A 24,851-nucleotide genomic window follows, 5' to 3' on the forward strand; every position below is an offset into this window, starting at 1 on the left:
TGTCAAAGTGTGGCGCTGCAGTGCCATTTTATCCTAATACACATACTCCTCTCCACAGTAACAGTGTTATTACACGAGGTGAAGTGAACTTTTCTTGTCAAAATAATGTTTTTTTACCATTTTTTAGAACGAATCATGGTCTTGTTTTAAAATATTCTTTAACTAGAAATGCTAACTGATACTTAATGTTTAATTTCAATATCTAACGGAATAATATTCTAGCATTTTCTTCAGTAAATGTGTTGTCCAATGGAAGCAAGCAGATATAGCAGCTTGTTCATCATGGCGGCTCTCAGTCTTCTAACCGTGGCTAATACTGCTGGTATGTACACTTTTTCATATAGACATTTTAGGTTTAAAATTTAAATATAAATGCTTACTGTGTAGGTTCTTAAAATTGATTTGCAGAATTTCAAACATGCAATTGATGCAAGCGAGTTTAGAAAACTGACTACGTATTTTTATGAGTATCAGATTTGATGTTGACGGTATGTAGAATCGGATTTCAAATATAAAATGAACTTTATCGTACTAGAAAAGAACAAATTAAATATATAGTAACGACGTCATTTTACTTCAGCACTACTAATCAACATCCGAACTCTGGAAAAATAAATACCATTCATTTTTTGTTTTGCGTTCCAACTGTTAGAATAAGATTTTTCGATAATATTTTTCATTCTTAATTTATAAATTATATTAAAAATCTAAACATTTTTAGTAAGAATCTTACTTCATGTTATGATTTTTGTGTGTTGTTCTTTTAATCATGTGTTAGTGTTAATATTACAATTATGTCTCATTATTAATTTTTTTAGAACCGCCAAAAATCAAGCATTTTCAAATTGACCCTCGAGTATTGCTGGGAAAGAAAGCCAGTGCCACTTGTGTTGTAGAGTCAGGAACAGGACCTTTCTCTTTCTCTTGGTTAAAGAATGGTATTGAGATACCAGAGAGTGCTTCTAATATCAGAATTAATCAGAATAATGACTATTCATTAATTCTTATTGATCCTGTCCAAATAAGCAACGAAGGGAATTATACTTGTGTCGTTTCGAGCAAGTTTGGTTCTGATAGCCACACAACTACCCTACTTGTAGAAGGTTGGTAAGAGCTATGTGGAATTTTAATCTGATATATTCTTACAACCAATTAATGAACATAAGACGTTCAGTTCTCAACATAATCATGAGGATTGGATATTTTTCTCCTCATTCACAAGTTTTTTACTTTTTCTTCTACAGCACCTCCCAAGTGGGTAGAAGAACCTCAAGATGTCATCATATCACTTGGAAGCTCGCTAGTGATTTTCTGTAAAGCAACAGGATCCCCAACTCCGAAGGTTGTTTGGAGAAAACTTTCCGATTCTAAAGGTAGCATTCCTTGTAATTTTTACCTTTTGTTACTTGAAGTACAACATTTAAGTTTCGAGTTGCTAATAGTGATAAATGTATATAGCATTGCAAAAATCTAATTGTGATGTTAAAAGCTTTATATCATAGATATCACGTAGTAAAAATAATAATACTTACCGAATTAATTTGAATTATTCTAAAAATTTTTAAATTCGTTAAGTTTTGATTTGGTTAAGAAAGTAATTGTCAATTAAATTTGGCCTATTAAACAATTTACTGACTTTTTGTATTGTTTAGTGGAAATCATAACTTGCATTTAAAGAAGACTTGATTCCATCTCATCTCTTCAAATTTAGTTGGGTTAAATTGGACTAACCCAAAATGAAATCCTTTTCCTTTCTCCTTTTGGCTGATAATAGCTATCATTTTGAATTATCGCTGATTTATTATTATTCTGTTTTGAGAAAAAAAATACAATGAATAAAAGAGCGTTGCTCTTTGTCTTCCTGAAGGAAATTCTCCATAGGTTGAGTGAGAATACCTCATATTATTTTAGTTTGTTATTAAATTTATTACATATAATGTTCTTTGCATGTCTTGCTTCTGACAGAATCGATAAATTTTTTATTATATTAAAAAGTTTATCATTAATTCTCCATATTCATTAGTACTTTTATAAAGTAGTTTCAAGGATGCACGAACTGGTGATAAACGTTGTAATAAACTTAAAAAGAACTTTTCAAAGAAATGTAAAATGTTAGTGTGTGTGTGTGTGTGTGTGTGTGTGTGTGTGTGTGTGTGTGTGTGTGTGTGTGTGTGTGTGTGTGTGTCTGTGAGAGAGAGAGAGAGTGAGAGAGAGAGAGATTAGAAGTCTGAAAAGTTCTGACGTGTTTGATTATGTGAATGAATATATAGATTGTAATACGCGGGATTTCGACTTTTTATATATAGTAATTTTATATACTGAAATAAAATATATATGCATATAGTATCATTCTCTAAACAAATGTAAATGAACAAAACTTAATATTTACATTTGATTTAAAATATTTGAGATTGGTAACTTAAGTGTGTTATGCAGTGAGGAAAAGGGATCAGTGTCTCAGAAATGTAGGATAACAAAGTTGAGTAATATCGGCTTCTGTACCATCGCTCTTTAATGTATACATTAATAACGTAGATTGGGATTTGATAAGGAAGGTTTAGTTTGCAGACACAAAGTTAATAAGGTAGGTTCTGAGTCAAAGTCAGTTATGCACCTTTCGTTGTTCTACACGGAGTTATCCTGTGGATAGGTGAATGGGGATGTACGTTTGACATAAGATTGTGCACTGTAGTCAAAAGAGATAGAATGCCGTACAAAATATTGGTAGGACTTCTTATCAGGAAGTGGAAGAGGATAATAAAAACAAAGGTAACAGGACGGTTGGTAAAATTGAATGAGCTTCGTGAGAAAACGACCTCGCGTTGTAAGAACACCACAAAGGATCTCAATCTTGAGAAAGGACACTGATGTGTTCCAGCACTGCATAATGTGTTTTAAGATCACGTGTTAGCTACTGTATAGATTTGGTCAAACTTCTTTCTGAGGAGAGAAACATTGTGTACTGATTGATGCCGAATAACTAAAATAGTGTCTGGGACGAGAATGGATTAAGGGAATGCAGAGCTTCTTGAAATAGAAGAAATGATGTCGGTGATGAATATTTATAAGTTATGAAAATAACACAAAGATGTTGATGTAAGGGAGTGAAGGGAGAGGCGTTAAATGCGTTACTAGATACCGAGTGTACCAGTGTTGGGTGAGTGTCAGGCATGGTATGACAGGCGTCGCGATTTTTGGAGAAAACCTCCTATGAGTCTCGCGACTCCATGGATGATTGTAACTTCGTTTTCTCTTTTTTTTTCTGTAGGTCACTCTGCTGACAAAGTTCAGAAAGTACAGTTGCTGTCAACTAACGGAACACTTGTAATTACACAGGCTAATGAACAGGATGGAGGTATCTTCGAATGCGAAGTCGATAATGGAGTTCATCCAGCATTAAAGAAGCAGGTGACTGTTGTGGTACACGGTAAGCGTATGCTGATAGCATTAGGGAATTATGTCTATTCAGATTATCTTCGATTATCTTTCATATTTCGCATTCTCTTGAGAAGAGCGAAATGTAAAAAAAAAAAAAAAAATTAATTCAGTTCCTTTTCATTTATTTGGAAACGAAACTTTGAAAGTATCATTGAAATACTGGATTATAATATTTATAATAAGCGGTAAGTTTTGTGTGAAAATGCATCAAGCGTACAAATCTTAAAGAGAAAGAAAGCGATCTTGAAATATACCCGCATGTCATACGTCACAGTGATTGTGGAAAATACTAAAAAAATAACCACTATTTAGCCGAAAGAATCTCTACTAATACTATAACAGAGTATCATTAGACTCATCGTTGATATAAAACCTTCGCTTCTTAGAAGTGTATCCACCCGATTGTTTAATATTTTTAATTAAATAATTCATTCTAAAAAATTAAAACTCGCATATGCATTCTGTTTACTGAAAATTTTAATTAAATAATTAACTTAGAGTAAACAGACATTCATTGAGATCACAGTTTAACACTTCAATATATCGTATATAACAATATTAAGTGGTAACAGATATTACGTTACAACACATGTTAGTGTTTTCTTATGCTGTGATGATGCTTTTCCCACTTACTGTGTCTACATTTTACTGATCGTGAAGTGCATTTATGGACAAGCATATATGTCCTCTTGGATGGTGATGAGGGGAGAGAGATTTACAAATTTCCCATCAGACTGGTAACTTAAACTTATTCACCGAGTTTTTCGTGATATTTGATTAGTCATACAAATCAAACTGCCATCAGTTCTGAAAGTTTTATCTATCTATCCATCTTTCCTTTCATGTTAGGCTGAAAGGCCTGTCATGCTAAGTAACTTGGCTTGGCTTCTTGGAAACCTGATGACCTTTTGCTAGGGTAGTTAATCCTATCTATTTCAGTAAACTGCGTGTGTTCTGGCCGATTTTCCTCTTGCGGGATGAAAAACGAGTTTTTGTAGCAAAAACCATTTTTTTCATGCTAATTAAGATAAGGAAGAGCTGGATATTGTATTTCTAGAATAAATTTTCTAAAACGAAACTGAAAGAAAAATGTAAATGTTCCTTACCTTCACGAAATTCATATAAGTGCTACTAACTAGTGGACATCTTTCGTTATAGTTAAGCTGCACAGACAGTCATGTAGAGAACTGTAATAAATATTTAGTTAAGGACTGTCATAATGGATTTAATATGAAATCGAACAGGTTGTGTGTTAGTTTAATCTGCTTTCAGTTTAGTTTTAGTAAATTTATCATACAAATTTAGGATAACTTGTCTATGAGTATTTGAAATGAAAACAATGTCTTGGTGTAACTTCTGTCTACTATGAATTGTTAGAAAGATGAAATTTCATTGTCCTGTAAGAGACTACCATCGGAGACTAGAAGTGACTTAAATGGCCATGTCTGACAATTAGTACTGATAACCTAACGCCTAGCTAACAATTATAAAAAAAAATTTTTTTTAATCATAAATAGTGCATGAAAACTACCACTCAGTAATTTTTACAGAAAGCTTCATCCATTGGCTGCACATAGTATAATAATAACGTAAAGGTAGCTGCCTCTTTATCGGTGTTTCAGTTAAATTAATATCCAACATGTACGTGTCACATTCGTAAACATCACGAAAACATCTGCAGTAGCAAAAAGAATAATTCTTATTGAAAGATGAAATTTAAGGACAAAGTCTTATTGCCAAAAGTTTCATAAGAAGACTTCGCGTTGTAGCTATTTCAGCAATAACAGTTTCCTAGACCTAGAACTACATAAAGACACTATTCACTGCTGTGTGCCTATTTGGGAACTAGATTTCCTACGCAAGCGTCAGACAAATATGAATTGCTGATAGGCAGCAGAAAGTTGTATGGTACGACTGATCAGAATTCTTTCCTGTCCACAATGGATCGTTGGTCCAGTGCTTGGAAAGAGGAAAGCCTTTTTACACCCACACTGGTATCATTATATTCTGCAGGGGATGTAGACTTTCAGGATGATGATAATCCATTAAAATTTGTAAATTAAAATATGAAAATTAATTCAATTAAATTTAAAAAATTCAAAGATGTTCGGCGAGCATGCTGAGTTCCACTAAATGTTCTGACCTGAATTTTATCAAATACAAGTGGAATATGCTGGAACTGCACTAGGATTAGCTATCTTCTTCTTCAGTCTTACGAGATATCCCGTTGAACCAGTGGTGAGAAGAGATGGAATGAAATGTGACCATTTCTCTGCTATGCTGTTTAGAAGCAACAAACAGCTATGGTCAATCTCATACCGGATATCATTTTTTGAGGATGGGGAATCGTGTATTCTTGTTATATTTGAGGTTTCCTGTCACAGTCATGTTCGATGCTGCATTTATCTTTAACAAGAACTGAATGAAAAGTCATAAAAATTCGAATATCTTCATCATTCAGTTTTCGTCAATCATCTCTATGTTCGTTTTGCTTTTCAAAGATTCTCATTTCACTGTTGAGTAAGATACTTGTATTAAAATGCTGCTTATCCTGGATTTATACTAGATTCGGGTTTAAAAAAATTGGAATAAAATGAAGTGACATCTTCTATGAAATTTTGAATTACATATATTGTAGCATCTCCTATTAGAAAGTAATAGAGGCCGATGTACATTAAGAATCATTTTTATTATGTTTATATAATAACTGATATCAGTGGATTTAACTGATATTAGTATATATAAATTAGTAAGAAAATCAGAATTTTATCTGGTAATGAGACAAATTCTCTAACAGAACTTTGAGAGATAGATAATTTGTCTCGACATTTCGGATCTCTGGTAGAGAATGTTTCCTTCGTACTTTGGTTATTTGCAGCATAGACTAGCCGATTTTTTTGTGTGTTTCGTCACAAAGCTAATGATTCGGTTGAGGTGTTTGCTCAATGCATGTTTAATTGGTTATTCTGTATACGAAGAACTAAAATTATTACATTCATAATTTTTAATCAATGTTATATTTCATCAATTTCCAGGTAGGAAATAATTTTTATTTCCTACATAAATACCAGTATAAATGATTCTTTTCATCTTAAAAATGTGTTTAATATTAGAAAAATCTCACGTTTTTTCTTTGTTCTGAGAGGCTAATTTCTACTACGCCTTACCTAGATCACAACTAAGAGAGGGAGGGAAAAATGCCATTTCCAAATGTAATAGGCTATTGTGTAGTGCTTCAATCCCAATTCTACTATAACGAAGATCATGACGATCACTGAAACAGTTATTTCGAAAAAATAGCTGATGAATAGGTTTAATGAAGATCGGAATATTTTTGTACCTTTTTATGATTTTAATAAAAATCTAATCAGTAAACTGTTTTAGTGTTTTATTGGATGACGTTTTCACAACACAATTTTGGTATAGGTAAATTCCCTATTATAAAATAGTATCCAGATTTATAGATTTGTTTCGTTGTTTCTTTGACTGTTCACTCAATATGAAAGAAGGTAAAACATATTTTCTGTTTATACTCTAGAAATCTTTCATTTTGAAAGAGAAAATTGTGTTATTGAGAAGTATGTAAATCGTCGACCTCATTAAAAATACTATGAATCCTACAAAGGTTTTTTTTTTAAAAATCTTGACTGTAATCTCTAGATTCTTAATATAACATTTCACTGATATTTATGACACTTTGAGGGAATTTCATTTGGGTTTGTTTACAATCGTTTCACTTGAAATATAACTGATCTTTCCTAGAAATGCTGCAGGATTTGCTGAGGCTGGCAGAACAATTCTTTCAGGATATTCAACTACATACGTATATTGTAATGAAATGTTTGTATTTTTATATAATAATTTAATACTCTCTTTTGTCAAAGTGTGGCGCTGCAGTTGCAGTATAACTAAATACACATACTCTGTGGTGTTACAGAGAGTGTAGCTTGAACTGTTGTTAGAATTGCATTTCTGGTTACCTTTTTTTTCGTAGTTTAAAGGAATTTGCTTGAGTTCTTTCACTGTTTAGTAACTAGCGATTCTAGTGTTTATGTGTTTAATTTAGTGTCAGAGTTTCATTTCATGTAACAGCTGTCCTATAAGAGTAATCCAATGGAAATAAACAGATACCGGAGCTTGTTCATCATGGCCGTTCTCAGCCTTCTAGCTTGTGCGCACGCGAGTGGTAAGTAAACCTTTTCGAATAACTTCAGATTTAGAAATTAAGCTGTGTAAAACTATAAGCTGTTTACAATTTTAAGGAATGATACGAAAATATAAATATCTTTATGTACAAATTCATTTTGATTTAAAATGGCCTAATTCTTTTTCTATTAATTTGTGAATAATGTTTCAATCATCTATCACGACAAATATTACGAAATATGTATTTTTTTTTATCTCATGACAGTAGAAGGTTAGAACCGATTTATATCGAAATAAACTTAAAATTATATAAGAAATATAACTGTGACTCCATATAGAGTAACTATAATTTTACCCATCTGTCACATTATGTCGCATAAAAACAGATAATATTTATCAATTCATTTGTGTAGTTTTATGAAGAAATATATTCATGACTTTCGCGATTATGAGGATTGTTGTAAAGTATGACTTCATAAGTTGGAAATGATAAACGTTTTAATTAAATATGCTTTAGAATAAAATATTTTCCAATTGCATATCACTACTGAAATTACAGTTGTTGCCCTTTTTCCAGAGCCACCTAAAATCAAACACTTTGAAATAACTTCTCGAGTATCACTGGGAAAGAAAACCGGCGCAACTTGTTTGGTAGAGTCAGGAACAGGTCCATTCTCTTTCTCTTGGTTAAAGAATGGTATAGATGTTCCTAGTAATGCTCCAAATATTCGAATTAACCAGAACAACGACTATTCCATTATTGTTATTGATCCTGTTCAAGTAAATAATGAAGGAAATTACACTTGTGTTGTCTCCAATATTTTTGGATCCGACAGTCACTCAACAACCCTATTAGTTGAAGGTATTATTTTAATAGCTTTTTTTTTTTAATTTGATCTAATAGGCTACTGTAAATTGTTTACTTTAAGACGGTTTACTTCATTCTCATGACTTAAACCGTCTATCTATAATATGCATAATATTCTTTGAATATTTTACATGATATTATCTATTATGTCAACGAGAATGAGATATTTTACTCTTTCACGCAGCTTTTATATTTTTCTATAGCACCACCTAACTGGCTGGAAGAACCTCAAGATACTGTAGTATCACTTGGAAGTTCGTTATCACTCCCTTGCAAAGCTTCAGGTGCGCCAGTCCCTAAAATAACTTGGAGAAAATTAACTGAATCGAAAGGTAACATAATCATTCTTCTATAACTATTCACAATATCTTATGTTTTATAATGAAATAGAATTTTATATTATTAGACTGTTTTGTGATATATAATTTCATCATTCTCTCTCTCTCTCTCTCTCCGAGTATATTATTTATAGAAATAAAAGAAAATATTAAGATTTATTAAAATTTTTATTAAGATTATATTGTTAATTTACAAATATTTAGGTTTGGATATCGCGAACCATCTTCAGTGTGTAGAATAATAAATAATAGAAAATTCAAATACATCAAATTAAAACTAAGTGCCGCAACCAATGGTTATCTTTCTCTAGTAGAGTCGCAATGGTGTCAGGTTTTAATTTCTGATACCATTAGTATCCTAAAAGAATTAACCATAGTTGCTAAGAGTTTATGTTAATTTATCGTTATACTTTTTCTTTATCCTAATAATGTATCAGTTTACTAACAGACACCCTCACGATCACATGAGATGTTCATTGTTTACAGCACATAATTTCAATTTGTTGTATTTGATTTTTCCATGGACTAGTTTCTTTTACAGAATACGGTTTGATACAAATACCGAAGCACCTATAATTTAACAGTATAATCTTAATAAAAAATGTTTATTACGTATTGTCTTTTATTTTGATGGATTTTCCATATTTTTCCCTCCACGAAACGGTTTCATGCACAGTTATTATAGTTATGTGTTCAATTCATATCTAGCGATTGCTAAGCACTAACTTCATATTTGAGTATTATCCAGGAATAATTTCAATATTCCTCTTTTTGGATGTTTAGAATAATATTTTATTTTATTATAATTATTTCCTTTTTTCTCGATTTAGGTGACTCTGAAAAGGTTCAATCACTTCTAACGAACGGAACGCTTGTAATTCCTCATGTAAGCGAACATGATGGAGGTGTCTACGAATGTGCAGTTGAAAATGGAGTTTCTCCAATCTTACGGAAGAAAGTGACTGTTGTGGTACACGGTAAGCTTATGTAGAAATCACAAGTAAAGTTAACGTGTACTGTATCTTCATAGTTATCCTAGTATAATAGTTTTTTATTTTAAGAATTAGGACAAATACGAAGATAGCGGTTCTAAAAAAAATCAGTATTAGATGATTGACTTAGTACTGACTAAAGCACATCACATTTTCGCAATGTTTAAGAAGTTTTAAAAGTAACATTCTAAGCATGCATTCAGAAATGTTTAATATGTTACTTTTTTCTGGTATTTATAACGGTGAAGTGAATTCCTCTAAAACAAACAGGTTGTATTAGTACAGATCATGCGTTAGACTAGTTTATAGTCAACTCTATTATATAAGCTCAAGATATAAGCACAGATATTAATATGGATCTGATGCATGCTAGTCAGCGTTTCCAAATTATTCTTGTTCTTTATTGTTCAACTTTGTTCCATTTTGAGATATTTGTATGTTGTACAATATCTGATGTTTTAAGCCAGTTGTTTGTCTTTTCATTCTAGTGTGATAATTCTGAGGATTATTCTATTTAATTCGCCACTGGACGAGTTATGTTTCAGCTTTTCGTTAAAATCTATAATAGGATGAAGACAGGTCTTTCAAATTTATTCTAGCTGGCGTCTTAATGTTTGCAAAAGAATGTTTAGAATTATTGAATATGAAATCGAAAACGGAATCATTTGTTTAGATAGCTATCAAAAGAACTTGATAATGAAAAATATATGGTTATAAAATAGTTCCAGATTGCCTCAGAAACGGAGTTTTTTTTTCTGGAGTATTTAAATTAAGTAACCCCAGTTATACTCAGAAACTATTGCATCACATCACTGCTCTGTTAATAATGCTCTACGAGATCTGTTGTAAAATATACACAGAATATTAATTATAAATACTTCCCATTATATGCATACTTCAATATACCTACTCGTTTGTCTGAACTAAAAAAAATGAAACTAATATTTTATTTGTTAATTAAGTTTAGTGAAAATACTGTTCTATTTCATTCGTTTTATTAAGGAACGAATTTAATAAATAAATAAATAAAATTACAAAAAAAAATTCACTTTCTTATTTTCATATATGAAATTATGAGCTGTGTTTAAATATGCGCTCGTATGTAAAAAAAAAAAAAAAAAAAAAAAAAGTGACCCGATTTAATCGAATTTTGCAGTATCTTCAATATGCATAGTTTCGTGTAGTTGGGATGTGTGTGTGTGTGTATATATACTCATGTGTTCATATTTTGCTTCCAAGGAATTGGATATATGAAACTCGAAAATTATACTATTAAATTGATTGAAATAACCATAGAGAGAGAGAGAATTTGTAGAGATTGTTACAATGAAATTGGTGTTTCTAAATTCGTGTTGGCATCTTTATAATAGAAATAAACTAAATAGAAATAAATCCCGCCTTGGGCATGGATGTTTGTTATTGTCTGTGAAAATACTAGTGGTTTAGCGAGACGAAGAATTGTAGAGTAGATGCCCTGCCTCGATGAGTCTTTGGACACCCTGGAGATGTGATGTAATAATAATAATAATAAACTAACTACATTAGACTTTATTTGGAACCTTACTGGAAATTATGAAATGTAAACTTTCGACTATAGGTGAAATAATTTCTAGTAAATTTCTGCAACTTGATAAACCAATCAATTCCAAGCATTTTTTGTTTTATATATTTTATATTATCTAAGACTTTATTTCTTCCTGTCTTATGCTGATAGTGGACTGCTGAAAATATGTGAATGTTACCTTATGAATTATTTCACGTGCACTAAAAAATAAGTATGATATTATTCTGAGAATCTTTAGTACAATAAAAAGGACTATTCTTTCGAATCGTATTACCATATTTATTCACAAGGAAAATCTTATATAAATCATATTACACTTTATTTAGGATTCCGCTTTGGATAATGTGTGGTTATGCTCTTAATGAACATCATAAACAGAATTAGAAAATAGAAAAAAAAAATTTTTTTTTTCAGGTGCGTTTTAGAAATCAATGAAATTTTGAAAATACTGTGTAATGCTTATATTTACACAGTATACTTATAGGCTTGGTTTTCTAAAATTATTATTGGAATCTATCCTGAAATATAAAAGCATCAATGTGGTGATTTGGCGACTAGATTTTGATTTCTTGGTTAAGTACTGATAGCCATATAAATGCAATAAAATATTAATATTTTTGTATTAAGTTAATGCTTTGTTTTCTCAACGTGTGGCGCTACAGTTCCATTGGCTTAATACACATACTGTTGTGTGTATGTACAGTAACAGTGCTACATTGGTGGCAATACAATTTTCGTCTGGCAGTGATTCGTTTTTCTAGATATAAAGAAGGTATTGTTTACTAAAAATTGTCAATATTAAGTTATATAAATCCAATCTTGTATATAAAATTTAGATTCAAGTTTCTCATTCAATTATACTACAGTAGTTTCTTTGGAAACTCGTTTCTCCAATGGAAGAATTCAGAAGTAACAGCTTGTTCATCATGGCGCTTCTCAGTCTTCTAGCCTGTGCTAACACGAGCGGTAAGTACGCTATTTATGTTATGCTTAAAGTTAAGTTACCGAAAGTTTCAAATATGTTGTTTGTAGCAAAATAATTATAAGAAATTGAGTAATTTCACGCTGATTAGATTATTCGCTTAAAATTGCAGAATTTTTCCTCGGAGATATTCCTTTATCTATTTTTGGCCTTCAAAATATAACAACTAATAAATTTGTGAAATCGAACTATTCAAAGCGTAGTGTTATCAACAGAGCTGAAGCCGTTACAAATATGTTCATCCATTTGTTTAATCAGTTTTAATGTTAAGTTCATGAGCGAAATAAGCTTTACTTAATATACGTTCGGTTTATATATTTATTTACATCACTGATCACAAGTGATATTTTAATTCCATTACTTTTAGTTAGTGGCCGTCCCATTTCTTTTATAGAACCACCAAAAATCAAACACTTCCAGCTTGATCCTCGTGTATCTCTGGGAAAGAAAGTTAGTGCGACTTGTTTTGTTGAGTCAGGAACAGGCCCTTTCTCTTTCTCCTGGATGAAAAATAATGTAGATATTCCTAACAGTGTTGCTAACATTAGGATAAAGCATGATAACGACTATTCTGTAATTCTCATTGATCCTGTTCAAGTAAACAGTGAAGGAAATTATACCTGTGTTGTTTCCAGCAAGTTTGGCTCTGACAGCCATACAACAACTTTACTTGTGGAAGGTAAGTTTTGCTGCTTTTGTGTAATTTCAGTTTAATTCTTCATGTCCTAGGAATTTTAAATGTCTCTAATATATGTAGTTTATCAGTGTGCATTAACAGAAAATAGAAGATTTTTTTTCTTCATCCAGTTATTTTTAATTTTGTGATATAGCCCCGTCCAAATGGCTAGAGGAACCCCAGGATACTGTGGTAACACTTGGAAGTTCATTATTCTTATCGTGCAGAGCAACGGGGTCCCCACCACCAAAAGTCACTTGGACAAAACTATTTGCATCTCAAGGTAGTTGTTACATTTATTAATTTCTTAGTTGCTATTTATGCTCATACACGGCACTAACGACTACCGGTTTTGAAATATTTCGTGTGTGAGGCTGATATAAAAATGAGAATATATATTTTCAAATCAATGTTGTATTTAGAAATATCAATGCAGTTGATACTTTCACATGGCAAAATGAAGAATGTTCCCATCTCAAGAATTTATCTTGCTAAATTAAATTAAAAAACAAAAAAAAATATATCTGCATTTCTTTGACAAACATGCTTCATTTGTAAGTGGGATAATCATCAGTGTTGTTTATCTAAAATTATTCCAATTTATCTACGACGTGAATGATGAAAGGTCATTCTTGCTGGCATTGTTGTAGGGGTCTTTAAAACTTGTTTAGATGCTAAATCAGCTTTTTTTTTTAATGTTCAGAGAGAGAGAGAAATCTTGTATTTCATTACGATTAAAATTCTGGAATGAGTTTTATGTATTATTTTAATGTTTGCTCTCTTTATCCTTTCTTTATTTTACCTCACTTTTATAATCAGCGTAATTTGAATGAACAAAAAAAATCTCAAGTTTTGAAAGGATTATCTAGTTAAAATATATTTTATGCCAATGTCCACCCATGATAATCTGAAAACAATATATCAGTGCCATCAGCGATTTAGATAATCTGAGAATTCCACCCTACAAATTAATAACGTAATTTTAAAGCCACATCAGTTCCCCAATAAAGTTCTCCGATCACAAACCGAGTTGTGAAATCATCTACTACTGAAGACATGTAGAAACCTTGATACTACAGTAGTATTCGAACGCATAGTTTGTTGATAGCAAAGTCCTTTCGTTGATAACAAGATGGCAAATCGTTGATTTTAACTTTAGGTAAAATCACCTTTTTTTTTTTTTTAGAACATGAACCTCTAAATATTATACCTAGTTATCTATAATTTGGTAATTAAATGCGACCAAGAGATGCATTATTTACTATTTGTTTTATCTTTTGCATAACTCACTTATACTTACGCCAAAGGTTTAGTATATATTGAAATAGCTGGATTTAGCATGTAAACGCTTGTATATTGTATAATAATAATAATAATTTATATCTAATGCTGAGTATATTGAAAATATCTGGAAGTAACATTAAATGTTAGTTTACTTCAAAATGTAACATAGTTATGGCGATTTTTTGTTCTTATTGCTATTACCTGTATTAAGTGAATAATTTTAGGAAACAACCTGAAGTTAATATTGTCGTTTTCTATTCGTAAATTATTCGTAAATTCATTGCTATATATTTATTGTATCTCTTTCATAGATAGTGTTGGTAACACTCCTCTGAAAGCAGAACCACTTTCAACAAACGGCACGCTCATTATTAACGAAGTAAATGAAAATCACAGAGGTGTCTATGAATGTGTGGTTGACAATGCAGTACCCCCCGTGTTAAAGAAGCAGGTGACTATTATGGTACATGGTAAGCCCTTCTAGAGAGCACTAAAATTAATATTTTTAATATGGTCTTGTGCGAATAGATTTCCTTTTTTTTTTATTTAAACGGTAGCGTGATGCCCCTTCCCTCCACCATTAAATAATTATTCAGTTATGTGAGTGTGTTTTTTTCGAATATTTTCAGATAGTATTTAAACACGAATATAATAGCATTTATTGGTTGTGAAATTATTACTTCCTTAACCACTTTGCTTGAAAATGAAAACGGTTTCATCCAATAAAATTCATACAAAGAAATCTGTAAAATGAATTTGAAATCTGTTTTATGATGTCCGTATTGTTCAAAGTTTGCTTATGGTTAGTTTCTGTTAATACTGTCTCCGTTATAATTCAGTCTCTGGAATATAGTGCATTATTTCTGAAAGTTTGAAGTCACGTTTTTGTATAAGGTTGGTTTGAATTCAGTGTGTACCTTTCATCATTGTACTCGGCTTGTAACATTTTCGAAATGTCCAGAATCAGAAATATTTAGTAGATTATACGTGTGTAAAACTTTTCGTGTGTTGTCATTGAGTATATATATATATATGGAAATACAAATCAAATGAAATCTCTTCGAACACATAATCGATGAATATACGCAATATACTCGTATACTCCTTATGTAAGAAAATTGACCATACAAAGGCATTAATTGTCTAATGTACAATAGCATTGCCTGGCTTTTCTGATTCACAAAAGCAGACAAAGAATCTGTATATAATTTAAGAAGTGATAATAATAAATTAGTATTTCTTCTTTAAGAAAAGATATCCTGTGTTTACTACTATTACCTATTGGCATGTCATTTTTGAGTCCATAATTTTATCATGTTTAATTATAATTGTTTTCCTAAATAAATTATAAATTTTTCCCAGCTAGTATGATTTGTAAATACAAATTGACTTGAAAATGATACATATAAATTTAACTTTATCCTTCTCTATGTAAAGCAGGTATAAGGATGACAATTTGAATTTCAATTCGTGAATTAGAAGTTCCAGTTTCGTGTATAACAAATTAAAAATATTTACATATATCAAGAATTAGATTATCTTTCATGTTTCCATTTTCTGTCACAATGTGGCGCTAGAAACCTATTGTAAATAGTAACTTTCCACATTGTGCGTAGCCATTTTGGCCAACTAAGGAGAGTACAAATGTGAGTGCTCCTCAAAGGATATTTTAATATACTCAGTTCATCTTGGATGTACTAAAGTTATCTCTGAAACCTATGATGGTGAGATACAAATGGAAGTGATGTGAATAATTCTGAATCTCAGATGCGTACTTCAGTTCCCACACCTTTTTACTAAATATCTACAATTTTCTAGCAGTATCGTTATGGCACCAACAACCTATCAACATTACTACGCCTGCTTGGCTGTGGCTGTCCTATGTGGAGTCCTTTATGCCAAAGGTGAGTAACAACAGCTCTGTCTTAGTTTTCTCGTTATTTTCAAATTTTATTTAAGCACAAATAACCTAAGTGCAAGGAATGAAAGATTTATTTAATGATAAATATTGCAATCGAAAGGTAAATGGTAATTTATCTGTCTGGTACAAGTTTAGTATATATTCATAGACGTCATCTGTTTGTCATTTGTTTGCATAAATGTTATTTATTTAATTAAATAAGTCGATATATATCGGATTGTTTTTATTGTTCGTATTAACTGTGCTCCACTACAGAGATTAATTTAAAATCATCTCTTTTGTTTTCTCCCCTGTTCTGTTAGGAAGCATTTCTGAATGAGATTTTCTGTAGAAGGGGATGTGCATTCGACCTTTAAAAATAATAAATAAAAATATGATTTAAACTACCAGTTAGAAATAAATTGCGTCACAGTCTCATTGATTCCATATGACAATACTAATCCTTCTAAAAAGTTAAGAGTAAATTTACGTTTACATTGAATCTTCCAAAATAACTGCAGTCATATTCCAAGAGTTAAATTAGTTAAGGGTGCTTTCAATTGCACGAGAGAGTGGTGGATAGGGTATAATTGTGATCAATACTCTTACCAGAAGAAAACTATTCAAGTTGATCTACAGAAAAATTAGCTGTTGTGTACAAATCTTTATGACAGTTTAAGATCAGATTTTTTAATCAGATATTTCGGTGAATAAGTGTTTTGATGATATTTATCTGATCATATTCTTTATCTCTTGCTTGCTCGATTAGGCTCTTTAGAAAACGCAATATATTTTATCTAAAGTAATATCGCGTCCATCTAGTTGTCGTGATTTTCGTTATTTCGTAGTGGTATTTAGTTATTTTTATATTTATTTGGTCTTCAATGCCGCTCAATTTGCAGAGGAAAACGGTTTGCATTTTTGTTTTCAGATAATTGCAGTGTTAAGTGAATCTTTTTTAATTTTTGAATTTTAGGGTTCTATTTTCTGAAATAAACGCTGGTTTTTAATCCGGAACTCGGGAAAATCGACTATAAAATACACAGCTCTGTACAAATTAATATTGGTTCGTTTTGGCAAAACCACTTTATCTAATTTACTAACATACTATAAATGTACTCAACTTCAGTGATTGTGTGAGGTGAAAAGCGATTTCCTACTGATTTCAACAACGAAAAAAAAAAATAAAATATTTGAGGAATCAAAAAGGTGTCAGAAGGTTTCTTTGTTTTCATTTATATTTTATTTTATGTTATGCTGGTATCCGGTTCTGATGTAGCCCTTCAAGCATAACGGCACTAGTAATGATATTTTCTTCTTGTTGCCATATTAACTTTCGATTGTTGTTTGAATGCTAGTTGTTAGTTACCATATGAAATTCGCAGTATAAAAAATTAAATGTAAAAATAAATCAGTTTGAATTTTTATATATATATATTTTTTTTTCAGATGGACCAAAAGTAAAGCCGTTCATTTTTTCGAGATTGTCAGTTGGAGAGAAAGCGATTGCTACTTGCTTGGCTATATCAGAAGTTTTTCCTTTGAATTTCTCGTGGTTGAAAAATGGAAAACCAATTGCTGATGAATCTCATGTTTCAGTGAGAAATGAGAAAGATTTTTCATTTTTGATGATTGAATCAGTAAACTTGAGTAGCAACGGAAATTATACTTGCACAGTGACTAGTCAGCAAGGAACAGATAGTTATACAGCTTCTCTTTTTGTGGAAGGCAAGTATTCATTTCAGTCTTTTACGTTTCTTAATTAAGATGACAGTCATTCTAAATAAATGTTCATGAAAACAGAAGATCTGTTGCAGTAGATGATAATAGCTAGGAATGATAATTTTAGTACTTAATGAAATTATGAAACGTAATAATTACAACATTTATAACTACTTATTGCAAATGTTATACTGATAATGAATAGTAAATAGGCATTTCAACAAACAGGCTCCAGACGTATGTAAAAAAATTATTTAAATTATTTTTCTCACCTTTTAAATATAAAAGTGCTGGTATAACTATATTAAAAATTGTCAATAACTAACCATTTGTAAACTGGCCCTTAAAGTAATTCTTCCTTTTGAGTTATTTTTCGTTTGGTGTGTAGGGACAATAAGACATAATAAATACAGATTTTGAATCTCAAGTTTCAACTTTAGTAATATTGATATCCCACTTCTTTTACATGTAGTTCCATGCTTCTGCCTTACGTTTTCTATTTATTTGAAAATATAATGGATAAAAAACTCGAAAATCAGAATGTTCTTACTGCAAACTTGTATTTTGTATTGGTTTCAAAATTGCTAATAAAAGACAGAAGATTAAAATAAAACAATTTTGTAACCATAATACATTTACGGCCATTGCCATCGTTTTTTACTATATGTCCAGTTTGAAGTTGTTCCCAAAAGACTTAATTTATCACTGCAAATATTCAAAATTTAAAATTCCAAATTCTTTAAACTTAATATAATAGAATACAAACTTAAAATTTTAACGATATGCACTTTACGTTGGTGTCCTTATAAGGTTTATTTCCTTATTTAAATATAGCACCACCGAAATGGGTTCATGAACCCTTGGATACAATTACCACACCAGGAAAATCGTTTTCTATACAGTGTGCATCATCTGGATCTCCTGTGCCTCAAATAACGTGGTACAAATTAATTGGTGAGTGTTTATCTATTTTAGATCCATTTATAAGGAATATGGAAATCTCTTGCACTTATCTATACATTCGTCAAATATATATTTGGTCTCAGTAATGAGACCAATAAATTTTTTTCGGAGGAAATGCAAATATGTATTTCCTCCGAAAAAAAAAGCAGAGTAAGAGAAATTTTCAATTGCTTTACATTTAGGAGCTTTATAATAGCTAAATGATTTTTATATCAATTCCCATACACACATACACATGCGCGCACACGCTTAAAGATTATGTAGTGAAAGGTTTTGAACACTATAAGGAAATTCCGCGTACAATAAACAAAGAAATTGCTTTTCTGGGAAAGAAACAGATGACATCACTGGGGCATGAATGTTTTTGAATATTTAGGTGGTACATGATCTTTATCATCCGATGTGCCACCCCCATCTTCGGAAGTTGTGTGTGAATGTATTCTTTAAAGTATCCTACAGGATATCTAACTTCCAGGATCTTCCAGCCTTTCATGCACTGGATTGTCATTAAAAAAAATAAATGTTCAGTGGGGGAAATGAGGGGTTTACATTACGAGTTTCTTTTTCTATGCCGGTATCAGCATGAATAAACTGCGGCTTCCAGCATTGAACTCTAAAATAAACAGCATATTGCCATCTAGCTTATGATTGGCTTTCATTATATATTTTAAAATTTCAAATCCGAAAATATATTATAATAAACGCCAATATGTGAGCCTTCCCAGAGATTTCATTTTTAATTATAGCAGTGCGTATGCATGAAGACAACGTTCTGATGTTCTGATGATGAAGCTCGTGTAGAATTTCGTAAATTTCGGTTTCTTAAAAAAAGAAAGAAAAAACGCCGCTTTAGTTGTTTTAACTATTATACTAATAATCTTAAGAACGTTGTATTCGATTCCATTCTAAATATAAGAATGGAATATTATTGTAGAAAGTGCACGCTATGACAGGGAGCAGTATACTGAGAGAACAGGAATTTATTGGGATTTTCCCTATTAGATAAGTGGCAAGCAAGTAGTGGAGACTGTCCACAATGCATTTAATTTATTAAATAACATTTTATAATGAAGCGAATTGAATGCCTCTTTGGAGGTTATCTGAAAATCTTTCGAGTGAGATTAGTTTAAGTAATCTCTGTAAGTTTATGGTCTTGAGATATTAGAGATATCTCAAGCTGGTTGCTGATAGATTTGGAAAACTATTATTCAGGGTAACCTCCAACCTGCCTTAGGCGGATGAGGAAGAAGATGATGACAATAAAGAATCGTCCCGAATAAAAATAGTGAAAATATTGCCGTATATATTGTCACTGCATGCATTTGATTTCTACATTGCTTGGAAAGAAGTCAGTGGACATCATAGTATGAGGGACAAACAGCCATGGCACCCACCTTAATAAGATGTAGGACCTCCCTTCGCCATGTTCAATGCAGTAATCCTAAGGGTCATACTTTCCGCAAGGTACGATAGCGATCAATGGAAATTTTGGACCACTCTTCCTGTAGTGATGAGGTTCTGGACAGTTGTGTGGCAAATGTCCCTTGATCTCACCCGACGTTCCAGTTCATCCCACAGATGTTCAGTAGGGTTGAGATCAGGACTCTGTGATGGCCAGTCAAATGTAGTGACGTTCATGTCCACAAACCACGCAGCCGCCTTATGTCATGGCGCTGTCATTACCTTGATAAAAGAGACAATGGCCAGGTTGCTTTTGTAGAAATGCCACAAAGTAGGAAGCGTTACATTGTCCAGAATGTTCGGATACCTCTTTAAGTTCAATGTTCGTGGCACCACAAGCAGAGGTCCGAGGCCAAACCAAGTAAAACAGGACCACACCATCTTACCACCACCACCTCCGAATTTCATAGTTGGGGTTACACACTCTGGAAAGAGACATTTACTGGGCATCCGCCACGCCCACACACGTTTCTGCTCGGTAGAAGGTGTATCGTGATTCTTCTTTCCATAACACAACTTTCCAAACTTCCACGTCCCACTGTACACGCTCTTTGCACCACTGAAGACGACGCTGCATGTTGGTTGGGGTAATATGGGACTTGCATATTGGTCCTAGCAATATGCAAGTCCCATATTTTGTCCCTCGGTTCTGCATGTTTTGTGCATATTCGTATTCTAGTCGATGCTCGGAACTCCGCAGTCAACGGAGTTCCGAGCATCGACTAGAACACGAATGATGTCGCTTAACGAATGGCGGTTTTTACATTTTATCCATCGTAGCACCTTATGATCACGTTCGGAGAGTGTGGTGGATCGTATACTGCGGATACAGTTGATTCCCCGTGCATATAGTATCACTGATTGTTGACCTGGAATGGCCCAAGTTGTCAACAATTTCCCAAAAAGATAGGCCAGTAACATGGCCTCCTCCTATCACTACGCCTCTTTCAAACTCCGTCAGTTCCCTTCTCGCAACTATTTCACCCGGACAAAGTTGCATTGACTTGGAAGCATCACATTCCTCCAATTTATACCGGCTACAAACACTTGACTCATTACATGACGCAATGCACCTTGCCCATGAGGAGAGGGTGTCAGTTGACTTCTTGACAAGCAGTGTATATCCAACCTAACTGAAATCGCTAACTAAATCTAAGAAATATTTGTGATATATAGTGATTTGAAAATATCTGTAAGCAAATTATATAAATAAATTTGATTCACACGTTATTCATTTTAAACATTTTAAATTCTCTGAAAATTATTACACTAAAGAAGTGTAATACAAGTTTTTATTTTATCTCCTCTAGGTTCATCCTTTTCTCCCTTGGTTACATCAAATGGGACATTGACGTTTGCAGCAATTTCTGAAAATGATTCTGGAATATATAAATGTGTAGCAGACAATGGAGTTGGACAATCCATAACCAAAAATGTCACCATCACCATTCATGGTATAGTTATCATCCAAGATACCCTTTTCTACTTTGTTCATGTTATATTCCATTTCACCTTTTAGGACTTTTCTCTGTTATTCCGTTGAAACATCATGAGATAATGCATGTGCAAATCTCCCTCTCTCCAGCTCTCTTTCAATCTATCCTTTACGTTCAGCCACCGAATTGTTCCGAAACGAAATGATACAGTTCTTAATGCTATAGAAAGTACTTAATGGAAATTGGTAACTAAGTAACGTTATGAAAATCATCCATCCAGATATACCTTGTATGCTTAGTAACTGAGTCTGTTTTGCTGTTTATAGCGAGACATAGGAAATATTTAGAGACAAATGAAATAGGAAATACTTAGCGAGGAACAAAACTTGGTGACGTAAATGAATAATACAAGTCAGCATATTATTAATTATCTGTGCGTAGGCCTATATTTCTGTTATAGTAAAAGCAGCAGAAAAATAATGGTAGTTATCTATTTACAAAACTATTTGCACTTTTTTTGCAGGATATCCGAATAAGGATGCGTTGAATTATATGTTTTGAAAAGTTATTTAAATTTTTTTTTTCGTTTTTATTATTTGAAAATTTATGGTGAGTGTTCAGTCCTATCTGTATTAAGTATGCTATTTAGCATTTTTATCTTTTATAATATGAAGGGAATGATTTTGCACAGTAATACTTTTAGTGACAGCTGGAGATACATCCTCAGCTAATTATCTCATTTAAATAAAACCCGGTCATTTAAATGTAAATAATTTGTAATTATGAAATGTTATGCAGGCATGATATCATAACATTTTCATTATTACAAACTGTACATATTTAATGATTTAACTACTCATATTTATAGCCCATATCAAACCTTTTGTCGTCCAGATATAACTATCACTTTCTTCATACTAGGAGATTTTTACTTCAGTTATCATATATACTGTATATACTATACTTATAGGAAAACGAATAATAAACTATTACACTGTATTAACAAAAGTAACAAAGTCAATCAAGATTCTTAACTAAAGATTTGTGTTATTTACCTCCCAATCTATCAGAATTTTTTAAGTCATTTTCATCATTACATTTCCATTTTTTGACACGATGTGGCGCCCTACGCCTTGTTTATATAATTAGCTCAGAATATCAAGATTAACCACTATGTGGCGCTGTGTATATTTTTCTCTGAATGTTCACCTCTGTCGCCATTATTTATATTTAAGACAACACTTTTGTATGTGAAAAAGGGACATGATGAAATTTGTTATTATTAGAACAGCGTTTTCACTTGCATATATACTTCTAACCATTTTGTTATCGTTAGTGTGAAATATTTTGCATTAGGACTTCAAGGAATTCAACACTACTGTTGACCATGTACAAAAGCGTCCAATGGATGAAGCTTGCCAGACTCGTACTATTGGCTGCCATCGTAAAGGCTGGCGGTGGTAAGTACATATTACTTGCTTTTGGAAGCTTATAATATAAAATATAAATACCAGAAACTATGCAATGAAATGAAACTTCAGCATTGAGATTACATGAAGCTGTACTTAGTAACGTACAGAATTTTTTTTTTTTAATTTTTCCGACTGTGTTCCGAGTTAGAGAGAACGAACTTTATTTTAGACAGGGATGACAATCCCGGTCACACATGATCTAGAAAATTTCAATAACAGCTACTTTAGTTTTCGGACGTTATATTAAAGGAAACACTGGATGCTAAATTACACATTTTTTTGCATATTACTTATTTAGGATCTAGTCATTGTAATAATATTACTCCAGCTCTAACAACACTAAAATTAACATTTTTTTCATTAAATTATTCCATTCTATTATTGCTTTCTTTCGGTGGATCTCTGTCCACAAACGAACATTGATCTGCTATAGGTTGTGCAAGCACTCATATGTGGAGGTCATATAAAAATATTGTTTTCTTATAATTTACTTTGCCTATATGATGCACATCACATATTCATATTATAATATTATCTATTTATTTACATTTCTTATTAAGTCGACTGTTATTATTAGTCATTTCTGTCATTTAAAATCAGTGGCATCGTAATAACATTAAGAAGACCATGCACAGACATGTTTACTATTTTATTCATAGTTTAATCATTTATTTAGTATCATGCCATAAATGCATGATATAAAGTGTTTTATATATTTGTTTTCATATGTCCCTCTCAGCAGTTGCTCCTAAAGTGAAGCCGTTCAATTTTCAACCTCGGATTCCTGTGGGCGTATCAACAAGTGCTATGTGTTTCCCAGTTACTGGAACAAAACCCCTCAATTTCAAGTGGCTAAAAAACGATAAAGCAGTGATTGATATTTCGGATGTGACCGTGAAAAACGATAATGATTTCTCCGTCATCATAATTAACCCAGTGTCCATTTCTAGTAGTGGAAACTATACTTGTGTTATAAGCAACAACTTTGGTTCAGATAGTTATTCTGCTACAATGAACGTAGAAGGTATGAATAAGTTACCGTTTCTAAAATTTAAAATCTCTGAAACAAATTCAATTTGATTATATCGATGTCATATGTAGATTCAATTCTTTGGCTAATTTATTTCAAAATTAAATATTTTGCTTTTCATTTATATCTAATGCTTACTAAGAATAAATTGTTTTCTAACAAGCTGCGCCAAACTGGGTGGAGGAGCCAAACGATATTGTTGCATCTTTGAATAGGGAAGTAATCGTCCGTTGTAAAGCAACTGGATCACCAGAACCACGCATAACATGGAAAAAACTTTCAGGTATATCACATTTTGGTCAGAATTCACATTTCCTTGTACGTCTAGAATAGTTACCTTATTATATGTAATATAATATATTAATATTACTTATAAAGAAATATTAAAGAGAGACTTGTGTTAAAGTAAAAAAAAAGGTGATATGAAACAAATCAGTGATATGTTTGATCAGCAATAAATATGGAACATCGATTTTCATTTGGTAGCTTAGTTTACAGAAATGACACTGTATTTAAAGATCATTAAATGATCTTTAAATGTTACAAGATCATTAAAACTCGATATCAATATCATATGTA

At 31.9% G+C, this 24,851-nt stretch overlaps 1 protein-coding gene across 1 annotated transcript in view; it reads left to right on the plus strand.

Annotated features, from left to right (window-relative positions):
* The window catches only part of LOC150094714 (hemicentin-1-like), a 36,230-nt gene extending 23,072 nt beyond the window's left edge, over window positions 1-13,158 (plus strand). Inside the window, exons 10-17 of the mRNA XM_090411647.1 lie at window positions 819-1,103; window positions 1,245-1,373; window positions 3,269-3,427; window positions 8,162-8,446; window positions 8,656-8,784; window positions 9,621-9,767; window positions 12,696-13,007; window positions 13,136-13,158. Of these exons, the coding sequence (XP_090267773.1) occupies window positions 819-1,103; window positions 1,245-1,373; window positions 3,269-3,427; window positions 8,162-8,446; window positions 8,656-8,784; window positions 9,621-9,767; window positions 12,696-13,007; window positions 13,136-13,158 (1,469 nt within the window). The remainder of the gene's footprint in view (window positions 1-818; window positions 1,104-1,244; window positions 1,374-3,268; window positions 3,428-8,161; window positions 8,447-8,655; window positions 8,785-9,620; window positions 9,768-12,695; window positions 13,008-13,135) is intronic.
* Window positions 13,159-24,851: the final 11,693 nt, after the last annotated feature.

This window comes from Typopeltis vanoorti, chromosome 21 (genome assembly GCF_054136105.1).
Source record: "Typopeltis vanoorti isolate ZY-2024b chromosome 21, IOZ_Tvanoo_1.0, whole genome shotgun sequence".
Classification (NCBI taxonomy): domain Eukaryota; kingdom Metazoa; phylum Arthropoda; class Arachnida; order Uropygi; family Thelyphonidae; genus Typopeltis; species Typopeltis vanoorti.